Source organism: Diadema antillarum, unplaced genomic scaffold (assembly GCF_040938485.1).
Source record: "Diadema antillarum isolate AM-2024a unplaced genomic scaffold, OU_Dant_1.0 seq00001237_RagTag, whole genome shotgun sequence".
Lineage (NCBI taxonomy): Eukaryota > Metazoa > Echinodermata > Echinoidea > Diadematoida > Diadematidae > Diadema > Diadema antillarum.
The window spans coordinates 86,682-101,496 of NW_027272024.1; the positions used below are offsets into that span (position 1 = coordinate 86,682).

The 14,815-nt window shown below is 42.5% G+C and overlaps 1 protein-coding gene and 1 pseudogene across 1 annotated transcript; one reads left to right on the forward strand and one right to left on the reverse strand.

Annotated features, from left to right (window-relative positions):
* Positions 1–1,672: 1,672 nt before the first annotated feature.
* On the reverse strand, positions 1,673–3,601 carry LOC139745155 (uncharacterized; annotated as a pseudogene).
* Positions 3,602–9,145: 5,544 nt separating this feature from the next.
* On the forward strand, positions 9,146–11,944 carry LOC139745157 (integrase/recombinase xerD homolog). The gene has a single exon (XM_071655571.1). The coding sequence runs from the start codon at positions 10,159–10,161 to the stop codon at positions 11,182–11,184; it is 1,026 nt and encodes a 341-aa protein (XP_071511672.1). The 5' UTR covers positions 9,146–10,158; the 3' UTR covers positions 11,185–11,944.
* Positions 11,945–14,815: the final 2,871 nt, after the last annotated feature.

A 14,815-nucleotide genomic window follows, 5' to 3' on the forward strand; every position in this document is an offset into this window, starting at 1 on the left:
TTCATTTTTCGCTCTTTGGATGCCATGTGTCTTGGGCATGGTGTATAGCTCCGTGCATAGTGTGGATATAGTGACTAAATAGGCCCTATCAGAAACAGGATTATCGCACCAGAAAACCTTTCCATGCAGTAAACAGTGCATGGAAATACTCCACGGACAGTGGATGCATGCATGTAATGTACATTGCATATGGAGAGTGTCCTTGGGACCTCTGGGTGAGGATGCAGGGGTCACTAACGTGACCTCTTCCTTATAACGTAATGACAGAATGATCGCCCTCGCTCACTGGGGATAAATTTAGGCTCCTCCCACTTGAAGCGAATGTGCCCAGACCCTTTGCCTTCGGCAAAGGCGGCGACTTCGTCGCGGGGCGGCGACTTCGTCGCCGCGGAGTCCAGTTGGCAAAGGGTCTGGAAACCAGACTACCAGCCGGCCAGCTGGCCGGCCGGCCACTCACCTCAGCTCAGTGCTAAGTGCCATGGCACTGTGACTCCTCTCAGACTGGCGCCACCTTTTGGCCGGGAAAAAAGAGGAACGTATTTTTTTGTATCAGAGTGAAATGGTTTTATCAGAGTGAAATGGTTTTATCAGAGTGAAATGGTTTTAGCGCAGTGAAATGGTTTCGTCTGAGTGATATGGTACGCCAAAGTGAAATGTATTTTTGTGAAGAGTGAAATGAATTTGTATTTAAAAGTGAAATGTATTTTTGTGAAAAGTGAAATGAATCTTTATGTAAAAGTGAAATGTATTTTTGTGAAAAGTGAAATGAATCTTTATGTAAAAGTGAAATGTATTTTTGTGAAAAGTGAAATGAATTTTAATTCAAAAGTGAAATGTATTTTTGTGAAAAGTGAGATGAAGTTTAATTCAAAAGTGAAATGTATTTTTGTGAAAAGTGAAATGAATTTTAATTTAAAAGTGAAATGTATTATTGTGAAAAGTGAAATGTATTTTTATAAAAAGTAAAATCAATGTTTGTGAGTGAAATGTATTTGTTAAAAGTGAAATGAATATTGGCTGGAGTGAAATGAATTTTGTATTGTTTCCTTAATGGCGTTCCATATACATGCACTGTGTATTATGTTCGCCCTAAAGGGGCCTTGCGTTTATATGCCATTATCACTCATCAATCACAATCTCAACAGAATGATAAAACAGTTTCCGTGCGGAACAAGGGGAGGGAATAAGACCTGCTGTTATCAATGCTGTGTGTATGCAGCGTGTGGGCGGGACCCTCCTCATCTTGTACTTCATTATTACTGATAGAATTCCAATTATACTTCATTTATTCGCATAATTTAGGAATTCTATCACGTAATACTTCGTACAAGCTTCAGAGGGTTGCATAACAATTTAAAGAGCATCACGGGAACTGTTTTGTATGTCATACAGTACAGATGGCAACTATGAAAGAAAACACAGCTGGCGAAGTAGCATTCATGTGTATTTCTGAGCAGTTTTATAATACTCGCACTTTCGTTCAGTGAGAACCACGACCAAAAATAATAACATCAGTTGACAAGTTGGATAGCAATGCGGCAATACAAGGCTGTTACAATAATCTTGGTAATAACATTAAGTCGCTGTATGTCAGAGGTTATACATGAAGGCACTTGTTGTATACAATGTTAAACAGAACACATGTCGCCACATTCAAGTTTATACACAAACGTCATTCACGATCGTCTAGGTCCCAAGATTTAGGATAGTGGACGCAAAATTTTGTTCTGTTATTTCTGGAGTTTGACCAGTTTGCTCTAGCCATTATTTCATGGATCGAAACACCGTGGCAAAAGGCAGCTGAACTGGCCGCACTACGATAGCTGTGGGCCGAGAAAATTGATGCATCTATCTTTGCTTTGACTAGAACATTCTTTAACCATCTTGCTATTGTGGCGTTCGACGCCTTGTTGTGTGGCTTCCTCGTCGAAAGAAACAGCTTTGTCTCCTTATTAGCCTGACGAGCCACTTCCGTTCGTTAAGATATTCCTTTAGAGTAGACAAAACACAATTTTTTTCATTTGGAGTGTAAGCTGGTAATTCAACCGACTGGGAAGCGATCTTCGCCTTGGGTGACGTTGTCTTTAACAAACCCATAATTTGAAAACTTGCACACTCATCATTTACAGTCATGTACGATGTATCAAGAAGACCTAACGTCTGAACTCTTTGAGCTGAAACAAGAGCAGTAAGAGAAATAAGCTTTTCACTCAACTGGAGTAAATCGAGATTTTCATTAACATCTAAGGAACTTAAATAGTACAAAACCTTGGAAACTTCCCAAGTGCTCGTGTACCTCGGTTTCGGAGGTTTCTCATTAAACATTCCCTTCATCAATCGTACGTATGATAAGCGGATGCTTTCCAACAGAATAACCATTAATAGGTGGTAGCGCAGATGATAGCGCTGAGCGATAACAGTTCACTGTAGAATAGCTCTTCCCCAAACTTTGGGAAGACAAAAAATTAACAACATGAACTATAGTTGGATTAAACGGATCAAACGATCGTCTATTACACCAATGTAGCCACTGGGACCATGGACCTAGCAACTATAGGTCCATGCCTAGGTCCATGCTGGGACCAAGCAGACTCGTGCTGTTTGTTGGTATTTTCCCTCCATGAGCGGGAGAGAAGACGTCTAGCGTCCTCCGAAAAGCCTTCTACTTCCCACTGTTCGCCGAGATGGTCCAGGCGACTAGCCTGATGTCTGGCAACGTCGTGGGGAGGGGCTCTAGACACCCCCGTGGGAGGAGAATGGGCGGGGCTATTAATGACTCGAGGAGGATGGGGTACCAGTAGTTTGTAGGCACAAACCCTTGTTGGTCGTAATAGGAGTCTGCATGTGCCAAGACTAATACACGTACCACTGCACTGCAGCCTGTTGGGAGAAGCTACAACACAGGGCCTATGGGGCAGTGCCGAAGTGGTGCATATAGTAGTCTTGGCGCAGACTCCTCTACGACCAACAAGGGTTTGTGCCTGCAAACTAGGGTACCAGGGCTGGGCTCTCCACAATAGAGCGATGAGCAGCGCCACCTGGCAGCTGTCCTGATGTAACTTGTGCAGGACTCTAGATAGAATGCAAATAGGTGGAAATAGATATGGGGTTAGCGAACTCCATGATAAAGAAAATGCGTTAACAGCGCATGAAAGTGGATCGTGTTTCCATGACACGAACATCTGCAATTTGGCATTGTGTCTAGTAGCGAACAAATCAACATCAGGTGTAAATGACCTAGACAGAACCATCGCAAAAATATGTGATCGAAGGCTAAGTTCTTTGTTCATGTCCTTTCGAGACAGAGTGTCGGCCTCGATGTTATGAATGCCTGGTATGTAAGAGGCCGAGAGCCAAACATTCCTACTAAGGCACCACGACCAAATTTCCCTTGCGATGCAGTCTATATTTGGGGTATTTCCTCCCATCTTGTTCACGTAAACCACTGTTGTGTTACTATCCGATTTCACGTGAATGTGTGTATTGGTAGTTACATCACAGAGCGCTTGGATTCCTCGATATGCTGCGAGGAGTTCAAGCTCATTAATATGCAAAAGTGATTCGTCTTGCGACCACCTAGCTTGAACAAAGGAGCCGTCATTCTCACAAAAGGCTCCCCAGCCTGAGTTACTTGCATCAGTGCTCACTGTCATGGATATGTCGGGCAAAACTAAGCATGTCTGAAAACTTTCAATAGGCTGAGAAACCCACCAGACTATCTCCCGGAGCTCCTTTTCCCCCAGCTGGACATGAGTGTTGAAATTTCCGTTTGATTTCTGTAGGGTGGGATTTCACGGAGCACGCGAACGATTTGCGAAGGACGCGAATGACAAAATCCAGCATTCGGAAAACTTTTTCTCCGAATGTTTTCCGACAATGAAGCCGAAAACTACTCTTGCGCAATTTGTGCGAAGTTTCCACGACGTATGTGCGAATGTCGTGTGTATCATTGCTAAAGTACAGCATGTTACGTACACGAAGAACAACGAAAAATTTTCAATAATCATGGGAGAAAAATTGTACCCAAGGAGAGGTGGAAGCTGTCTTGAGTTGAATTTTTTTCTTTCCTCTATTTCTCCTTTCTTTTTCTCTCATTTTTCTATTGTGTGCTTGCCTACATTTTTTTTTTCCTAGGACGTATCTCCACTAGTAAAGCATATGATCTTTTTTTTTTTTTGCAGTTCCTCCAACACATAATCTCTATACTTCAAATGAAATTTTACATACTTTAGATTAATTTTAACTGTATTCTGCGATTTTTTTTTTTGTATATCAAACATTTCTTTCTCTTTGCTGGTCTTTAATTTCTTTTGTTACTGTAGTTGTTAATAATTGTTTGATGTTTAGGTGTATGCTACGATTTTTATTTGTAGAAAACGTATAGGTCATACATCCCCAAACGTGCGCTAAACGTTCGCGAGAATGTCTGAAAAGGTACGCGAACAGTTTGCGATTACGTCGTAAAATGATCGGAAAACTTCGCAGATTTCGCGTAACATACGCGAGACATTCTCCAAAGTTTCGGAGTCTGTTTGGGGTTTCACGAACATTTTGCGAACATCGCGCCTGTCTTGCGAAGGTCTTGCGCATATGCATGGGCGTCACCAGGGGGGGTGCGTTGGGTGCGAACGCACCCCCTTCAGATCCTTTAAAAAAAAAAAAAAAAAAAAAAAAATCAGTCTGCGAGCGACCTCAACGCCGGACGCTAAATAATTATTCTTTTCTATTTTTTTTTTTTTTTTTTTTTGCACCAGGGCCTAAAAAAAAAAATAAATAAAAAGAAATCGTCGGCAAAAACAATTCGCACCCCTGGTTCTCGCAGCACTGATTTTATACATATCTGCTAGTATTCTACAGTGTTTACTATTTATCGACCGTACTGTACATCCGTACGATACGGAGCACTTATACACGTTTGCATGTACGTGTGCTACTTACAAGTATGTAGGGTCTATGTACGTTACTTCTGACCAATCCATATTGCCAGCCCAAGAGCGAGCCTTAGCCTCATTAGAAAAAAAAATGGAAAAAAAAAGAAATGAAGGGGCAAGCATATCATTTTGCCCACCCCCCCTCCATAATTCCAGAGAAGATTTTCTTATCTTTTTTTTTGACAGAAAACAAAAAGTTAACCCATAAAAATATTGGAGGGGCAAGCATATTTTAATTTTGCCCCCCCCCCCCATAATTAAATGAGAAGATTTTCTTGCTTTTGAAAGAAAACAAAAATGTTGCCCCCATAAAAATATTGGAAAGCAAGCGCACCATTTGCCCCACCCCACATAATCATAATTCCCGCGATGAAAAGATTTTCTTGCTTTTTTGTTAGAATTCAAGAAATCTGTCCAATCATTTCACCCAAAAGCAGTGGCGTAACTACTTAGAGGGGGAGGGGGGGGGGGTGCGCCCCCCTCCCAATCCGCTGGTAAAAAAAAAGACTTATTATACCGAAATAGTAATTCAAGTGTTAGTAAACTGCTTTTGAATGAAAGGATGATCAAGAAATAGGATATTTTTCTATGATTTCTTTTAACCATAATTAAATAGGTATATATAGCGTGAAACATTGTTCAAAAACCCGGGACCCGACAAAAGATTGTGATTCAACGTGATTCCTGGTTGGCATTCTGCATATAAGCAGGATATGCGCAGTGTACTCAGTACATCCGAACGAAGAGTCGCCACAATGTTGGCAATGTGATATATATTTTCAATTGTTAGCTGAGCTAACCTATTAGCATAAGAATGTTGACAGGTGCCGGGTTCGAAGCTTTCGCAGGCGGAGAGAGCTGTGGAGCTCACTGACCTAGTTCGACACGCAGCAGAACGGACGTCTTATTCCTTCTCGCTTCAATTATTATCGTGCACTAGCGGCAATGTGACTCTGCTCTCCGAAATCAAAATGTCGGACCAGGAATTCAGCAGAGAGCAAGACCACACCCTGGGCTCTGATGTCCCCACAGTTTCTCAACCCGCAACACTGACCCCGTCATTCGTGAGCAACGCTATTAAAGAGGCCTTCGGTTCCTTTAAGGAGTATTTTGACTCTTCCATCGCCCAAGTGAAAGAGGAAAGCGAGAAAAAGCTTTCTGCCGCTTCCACGGAACTTCAACAATTAAAACGGGCGTCGGAATTGTCATTTCGTTTCAAGGGCAATAGAGTTCAATTCGAATTCAACTCTAGTTTGCAGGAAAAGCTAGAGAAGGGCGTGGCCTTACTGGAGGAAGGCAAGCACGTTGCTGCCCTTTCCAAGTTGAAAGAGAGCATAGCCGACATCAGGAAAAGAAAGAAGTTAATCAGGCTTGCTGATAAATCTGATGCAGGTTAGTGTTCTAACAGAATTATAAACATTCTTTGTGAGAGGTTCTAATCGTTGGTGTGATAATGAGGAAAGCGAGGGAGCGGAGCGCCTGGGCTAGAACGTATGTAATTGTAGAAGTGAAATTGAGTGATTGATGCACACTGTGAAAAATTGAAAAATTGTATGATTATGTATGGAAATACAGAAGGAAAAAAAAAATTGTGGGGGGGGGGGGCAAATGCCCCCCCCCCCCTGCTGGGTACGCCGTAAGGCCATGGCGATAAGGGCTGAACACTCGTTATGGAAATTCCATTATATTATATATAGATACAACCTGCAAATTGTATCGTGACAGAAATATGCATTACATTGAGCAGGCTGCTGCTATTATGTAAATAAGTTTCAGTCTGTCAGCTTCGGTGAATTCTTGAATATGTGATTCTCTACAAATTATTTAATTGTTATGCAAGTAGCACTATCTCATTTTATAGGGTGGTCAGCAGTTGACGAATATCTGAGCGATGACCTTGCAAGCGATTCTGAGGATGAAAAACGTATCAGGCAGGCACAGGCAAGGGCGGCGAGAAAACGCAAATCGTCTCGGAACATCCCAGCCGCCAAGGGCAAACCTCCGAAGAGTGATGGATATAGGACTGCAAGCCCTTCTTCTGGTCACTTTTTTCGCGGCCTTAGCGGAAAAAGTAGATACGCTTATGGGGGTACCGGTAACTCCCCCACCCTTGGTTGGCGAGGGGCCAGCAGTGGGCCAAAGTCGACAGATTTCTGCTTCGCGTGCGGAAAGCAAGGGCACTGGAGAAGGGGGTGTCCAGGGGCCGGTAACCAAGGTCCCCCGATCAGGGATAACATCGCGCAGCAACGCTAATGGTCCTGCTTCTATGGAACAAAATGAGCAAGGTAAATTAGTTGATCGTTTAATCCGTTGACTACGATGCACGAGTTATCTCGTGATAGCCGTTCTCCACTCAGATACTAAGCATGAGTTATCTCGTGGAAAAAGGAGCCCTTGAATGCACACTTTAAAACCTAGAAATTCACATATAGTGGAATGTTAATCTGACCGAAAATAGAAATTCAATAATTAATGAATCAAGGGAACTGACATAGACTTCCTTGGGGTAACACCTTAGATATTAGAAGTGAAAATGGGGTGGAAAAGTCAACAGCCAAGTCCGCCCTGTTAATGCGGCTGTATCGAGCGAGACTCGCGTATTCAACTAGACCGTAAGCAACGGGACAACTGTGTTCTCAACATGATTGCGATGAAGAACAATGAGATGATAGTGTACGAGAGAGGTCAGAGGAATAATTAAGAATGTTGTCATCAATGATGAATGGATAATGTAGTCTACTTCTTGTTGGAAGCGGGCATAACCAATTCGTGAGCTAGTACTTCTGATCTGAGTTCTCTTGTGATTTTACCACGTACAGGCGTTCGGTATGACACGCTGCATGGCGATGGCGCCAAGTTAATCCAGTCTTCCCTGAAAGATGAGTTGGAAACAGCTTCCGGTACTTCTCGAGATATTTCGGAGACAGACTTTAACTGCCCTAGCGGAGCTAGCAGTATCGCTTTTGCTGAAAGTGAACGGTACGAAGAAGAATTTTACTTGAACAATTACTTTGAATATGAGCAAGGTAGCTCAGAACCGATAGTCAAAGGAAGACTAAAGGCGTCAATACAATTTTGGAAAGACATTGGTGCATCTCAATTTGTGTTAGATACCATTGAACACGGTTATACGTTACCGTTATTGCAGACTCCTCCCCGACTAGAATCAAGAAACAATAAATCTGCCTTGTCTCACCCTGAATTTGTCAATGAAGCTGTTCTTGATCTATTAAAGAAAAAACTAATTGTTGAGTCTTTTGTTGCACCTCATGTTGTTAACCCCCTTTCAGTGTCAATTCAAAGCTCTGGTAAAAAGAGACTGATTCTTGATTTACGTTTAGTTAATAAATATTTGTGGAAGGACAAAGTTAAATTTGAGGATTGGAATATAGCACTTACTTATTTCAAAAAGGGAGATTTTATGTTTTCATTTGACCTTAAGTCAGGTTATCATCATTTTGATATTTTTCAGGACCATACTCGCTTTTTAGGATTTAGTTGGGATTTTGGTAATGGTCCTAGATATTATACTTTTCAAGTATTGCCGTTTGGCTTGTCCACAGCTCCGTACGTCTTTACAAAATGCCTCAAACCGATTGTTAACCATTGGCGAAGTAAAGGGATATTCATTGTTTTGTATTTAGATGATGGTTGGGGTCGTGCTGCTTCGTTTGATACATGCGAAGCCGTGGCCAAGGCAGTGAAAGATGACATATTAAAAGCAGGTTTGGTACCTAATGTTGAGAAATCGCAGTGGATCCCAGTCCAATGTTTGGATTGGCTTGGGTTGACATGGGATAGCAGTATTGGTTGTCTAAAGATTACCAAGAGGAGGATGAAGGACCTGGAGTCATGTTTGGACACTTTTCAGACACGTTTGCCAAATGTTTCAGCAAGAAACATAGCGGCTATCGCTGGAAAGATCAATTCTCTTTACCCAGTAGTGGGTGCTTTAACTCAGTTAAAAACTAGATTTATGCATTATGAAATCATTCGCAGAGATCATTGGGATAAAGAGTACAATATAGACAGTGACAATAACTTGATTGCCGAGCTATTTTTCTGGAAGGAAAATCTTGTCATCCTTAATGAACGCATGTTGTTTGAGTATTCTATTCCACAGACCATTGTATACTCTGATGCCAGTAAGTCAGGCTGTGGAGCCTGGATTGGTGAGTGTGCTGGTATGAAAATGGCAAGAAACTGGACTAAAGTAGAAATGTCGAAAAGCTCCACTTGGAGAGAACTTATGGCGCTAAGTTTGGCGTTGAAATCATTTGCACCCTACTTGCGAAGTAAGGTTGCGAAAATAATTACAGACAATAGAGGTGTAGTCTCTATCGTGGAGAAGGGTAGCATGATTGCAGAATTGCACGAGCTTAGCTTGGACATTTTTAATTTTTGCAGAAAAAGTAGGATCACTTTACAGGTTCACTGGGTTCCCAGAGAGGAGAACCGTTGTGCAGATGCACTTAGTCGGATTATTGATTTCGATGACTGGGGAGTTTCTGTCGAATTCTTTAAATTTTTGGATGAGTTGTGGGGGCCCCATACTGTTGACAGGTTCGCAGATGATTCTAATTTCAAATTACCAAAGTTTAATTCTAAATATTGGTGTCCTAATACGGATGCAGTAGACGCGTTTTCGTGCGATTGGGCGGGCGAGAATAATTGGCTGGTGCCTCCTATCGATAGTATTGGGCAAGTTTTGAATCACGTTTGAGTGTGTTCCGCTATGGGAACTCTAGTTGTGCCATATTGGCCTTCTGCCCCATTTTGGCCCCTTTTGTTTTCGGAGAATAGAGAATCTCGTTTATTGATATCGCGTGTAGTAAAGATTGATAATCCGGAAGGAGTTTTCGTTCAAGGCAGAAATAGGAATTCTATATTTGGGACAAAGAAATTCCAAAGTCCAGTGTTATGTGTACGATTGAATGGGGTGGCGAGCGGCAAATGAAAATTCTGCATAATTTCATAACGTATCAGTCGTAGGACTATATTATGGCATCAGCCGCCTGGCTATGGAATCAGCCGCATGGCTATGGAATCAGCCGCATGGCTGTGGAATCTGCCGCAGGGCTGAATGAAAGCTATGTAGCTTTCTTTCCGCGGTTTGATGAATTTTTATGCTGCGCTTGGCAGCGGCGAATGAAATTCATCTAAAATTTTAGCCTTTGGGGTCTATACACCATGTTGCTTAGGTGTCGAATGTATAGCATGTCTTGTAATGACCACACAGGATAGGTGTAAGTTGTGCTATTCCTCTTTTTATATTCCCCCCAGATTTTCGCCACAGGACGAATATGGTAAAACATTGACCAAGATTTTGGCAGCTTCAAGAGCTGATAACACGGTTTATAAATACAAGAGAGCTTGGTTAGCCTGGGAAGAATGGTGTACGCAATTTAAGGTAAATCCAGCTCTGGCTGAACCAGAAGACATTAGTCGATACCTCATTCATTTATACCAAAGTGGTGCTCCTTACTCCAGGATGGAGTCGGCCTTTTACGCTATAAAATGGCACTATGACTGTAATCCCAAGGTACACATTAACCCGTGTGATCGGAAGTTTCTACACATTGTACTTCAAGGATTGAAGAAGCTGCTGTACAAACCAATTGTAAAAAAGGAACCTATTACACCAGAAATTTTGAAGGCAGTTGTAGAGAAATATAGTTCTTCCACTAGTTTGGTGGATATTCGTTTATGTGCTATGATACTGATTGCATATGCTGGATTTCTACGATATGACGAACTGATAAGTATTCGTAGGTGCGATCTTGATATGTATGTTTCCCATGTGAACATTTTCATTATGAAAAGTAAAACTGATATTTATAGACAAGGAGCATGGGTCCTCATAGGTGCTACTAATACACCAACCTGTCCGGTTTCGGCCTTGCGGAAGTATTTGTTGGCTGCGGAGTTAGATGAGCCAGCTGATGAGAAATTTCTTTTCAGACCCGTCAATTATTGTAAGTCCAAAGAATCCTACAAATTAAGGGATGGACAATTGTCATACACTAGGTGTTTGGATCTGTTACGGGATGCCCTGTCAGCAGTGGGTTTAGAACCGAAAAAGTTCGGCATGCACAGCCTTCGAAGCGGCGGTGCTACAGCGGCCGCAAAATTTGGAGTCCCAGATAGACTGTTTAAGAAGCATGGTAGATGGCGTTCAGAAACTGCCAAGGATGGATACATTAAAGATAGTATGAATGATCGTCTCTCGGTATCCTTGAATTTGGGCCTCTAAAACATTGCGTATGGATATAACGTTTATTGTATAGGATAACGTTAGTAAGCAAATAAACTGCCTTGTTTATTCTGCACTATTATGAAGCATGTGAGATATTACTGACACATTGTTTATGGAATGAAACTTGGATTAAAATCTCCTAAATGAAATTGTATGCGTTTTGTTTCCTTGTTACCCGTTCTTTAATTGACTGAGAGGGGAGGGCATAGGAATAGCCCTGTCTTGCCGTCGAAGCTTGGTGCTCCCCTAGGATTCAGGTAATATGTATATATTATGTTCTTTTGCAGGTTCGCATGCGTTAGGGAAGGGAGGCGGGATTGAAAATAATTTATTCACGTTTGAGTAGCGAATTAGGGAATAAATATATTTTCAATTGTTAGCTGAGCTAACCTATTAGCATAAGAATGTTGACAGGTGCCGGGTTCGAAGCTTTCGCAGGCGGAGAGAGCTGTGGAGCTCACTGACCTAGTTCGACACGCAGCAGAACGGACGTCTTATTCAGAGACGGAATTGCGACGTCCATCACTGGTATTGTCGGGACGGCCTGCAAGCTCAACGTAGAGGATCATAGGACCAGGACGAAACAGCTGTCGGGATAAGAGCATCGGGAGGCGGTATTGGTTCCAGCATGTCAAGAAGCAGTTCGCGAGGGTGGTTTCCAGGCGCGTACGTAAGTCATCAGTTCTCTCCGTCCGTTCTGTCTTGCCGTCGAAGCTTGGTGCTCCCCTAGGATTCAGGTAATATGTATATATTATGTTCTTTTGCAGGTTCGCATGCGTTAGGGAAGGGAGGCGGGATTGAAAATAATTTATTCACGTTTGAGTAGCGAATTAGGGAATAAGTAGAATGTACACCACTGTCCTTTGTACCTTACGCTTCGTTTAAAGCTAGATCATTGATTTTGCAGTGTTGCTTTACATACTAGTCTATATAAAAATGTCTTGCATTGCCAATAAAAAGACTTGACCTGGGCTAATTCCTAACTTTTCCATGTATATAATACACACACACAAACAAACACGCACAATTAGTTTAGGGGATGCTCTAAAGTGCAGATTTTGGACATCCTTCCCCCACTTGGTCACTTCGACGCCACCTCGCTGGTCATACCTCCCCCAGTCATGAACATAAACCCACACCCTTGACTACCAGTGGCGGATCCAGGGGAAGGGCGCACCGGGCGTCTCCCCCCCCCCCCTTTAATTTCCAAAGCGAAAAAAAAAATAATATAGCTTCAAACGGCAGTTTTTGGACAGTAAAATGTCAAAATTTTCAAGCTCGCTCGCTCGCATTTAGTCGCAATGCCATTTTCCTGAAGTAGCTGCCAGTAATTGCCGGCAGTTGCGCCTGGTGCGCCCCCCTCGATTTCCAAAGCGAAATAAAAGCTACAAACGGCAGTTTGGGGACTGTAAAATGTCAAATTTTTCAAGTTCGCTCGCTCCGCTCGCTCGCATTTAAATTCTCCTGATATTGCTGCTAGCAATTGCCAGCAGTTGCGCCCGGTGCGCCCCCTTAATTTCCAAACCGGAAAAAATATAGCTACAAACGGCAGTTTTTTTGTGTTTTTTTACTGTAAGATGTCAACATTTTCAAGCTCGCTCGTTCCGCTCGCTCGAATGTAATCATTATGCTCTCCTGATATTGCTGCCAGTATTTGCCAGCAGTTGCGCCCGATGCCCCCCTTAAATTCTAAAGCGAAGAAATATAGCTACAAACGGCAGTTTGTTTGTTTTTTACTGTAAAATGTCAAAATTTTCAAGCTCGCTCGCTCGCTCGCTCGCATTTAATTGTTATGCAATTCTCCTGATGTTGCTGCCAGTAATTGCCGGCAGTTGCGCCCGGTGCACACCCCCTCCCCCCCCCCCTTTATTTCCAAAGCGAAAAAATATGGCTCCAAATGGCAGTTTTTGGACTGTAAAATGTCAAAATTTTCAAGCTCGCTCTCTTCGCTCGCTCGCATTTAATAGAAAGTTATGCAATTCTCCTGATGTTGCTGCCAGTAATTGCCAGCAATTGCGCCCGGTGCGCCCCCTTTAATTTCCAAAGCAAAAAAATATGGCTACAAACGGCAGTTCTTGGACTGTAAAATGTCAAAATTTTCAAGCTCGCTCTCTTTGCTCGCTCGCATTTAATAGAAAGTTATGCAATTCTCCTGATGTTGCTGCCAGTAATTGCCAGCAATTGCGCCCGGTGCGCCCCCTTTAATTTCCAAAGCAAAAAAATATGGCTACAAACGGCATTTTTTGGACTGTAAAATGTCAAAATTTTCAAGCTCGCTCGCTCCGCTCGCTCGCATGTAGTCGTTATGCCATTCTCCTGATATCGCTGCCAGTAATTTGTCGTTTCACACCGTCATTCCATAATCCATTTATAGGGGGGACAAGCCCCTCCGGCACTTCCACACCCTCCCCCACCCTTGCTCGCTCCCTCGCATACTAACACCCCCCCCCCCCCAAGATGAAATCTTAGCTACGCCGGTGCCCTTTCCCCGCTTGGTTTCCCTCAAAAAACAGTAAAAGTCTAGGGATAGAGAGCTTCCTAAATTCCAAATGTCTGTCAAAAAAATCTCGTAAACATTTAGTGTCAAAACGCACCCCCCTTGAAAAAAAGCTGGTGACGCCCCTGATATGACGAGGCTTTAAAGACACTTTCGAGAACAATTCACGAGCAAATCACGACCAAGTGTGCGGAAAAGGTTCGCAGAAAATTTCAAACTTTTTTGAAATTCTCGCCGAAGTAAAAACGACATTCGCGAACAATTGACGACGCTTCCGAACCCTCACGTTCGTTTGGCGATCTTTTGCAGACCAAAATGCGAATGCTGGATTTTGCCATTCGCGTCCTTCGCAAATCGTTCGCGTGCTCCGTGAAATCCCACCCTATAAGCTCCTTTGTCTTGAACCATTCTAATGTGCGAAAATGCAGCCGCCCCGTGGGGATCGCATCAAAAGTGGAAATAATCAAACCAATAAACTTTGCCAGGTCCCTGATAGTAACTCGGTTTGACGATAACAGAATTCGACCGCAACTCTTTAATTTCACCACTTTTTCGAGAGGTAGACTAACTGTCATTTCAACCGAATTTAGCTGAAGACCCAAATAAATCAAAGCCGTCTTTGGTGTAGTACTTGACTTCTCGAAGTTGACTAGGAACCCTAAGTTTGTCAACAATTCGACGGCACATGTAGTATTTTGTGCGCTCTCTTCTTGGGAACGTGCAAAAATGAGAATGTCATCCAAATAAATAACTGCACGAATTCCCTTACATCGAAGGAACGAAATGACAGGTTTCATGACTTTAGTAAAAACACGTGGGGCCGAGCATAGGCCGAAAGGTAAACAATTAAAACAGTAGAATTTTCCATTCCACGAAAAACATAGAAACTTTCGATGCTCATCAGCCATTGAAATTGTAAAATAAGCGTCTTTCAAATCAATTGTCGTTAAATAATCGAATGGCGATAACAGTTCCTTAACATCTCTGAACGTTTCCATTTTAAAATGTTCATGTTTTACAAAGGCGTTCAGATTCTTCAGATTGATAATTGGTCGCAGATCTCCTAATTTTTTAGGAACTGTGAATATAGTGGATAAGAAGGCAACATCTCCCCTAGCAATTTCGCTAATT

Excerpts from the sequence above, each read along its gene's own strand:
- LOC139745157 (XM_071655571.1), top strand. The coding sequence starts at position 10,159 with ATGACCACACAGGATAGGTGTAAGTTGTGCTATTCCTCTTTTTATATT.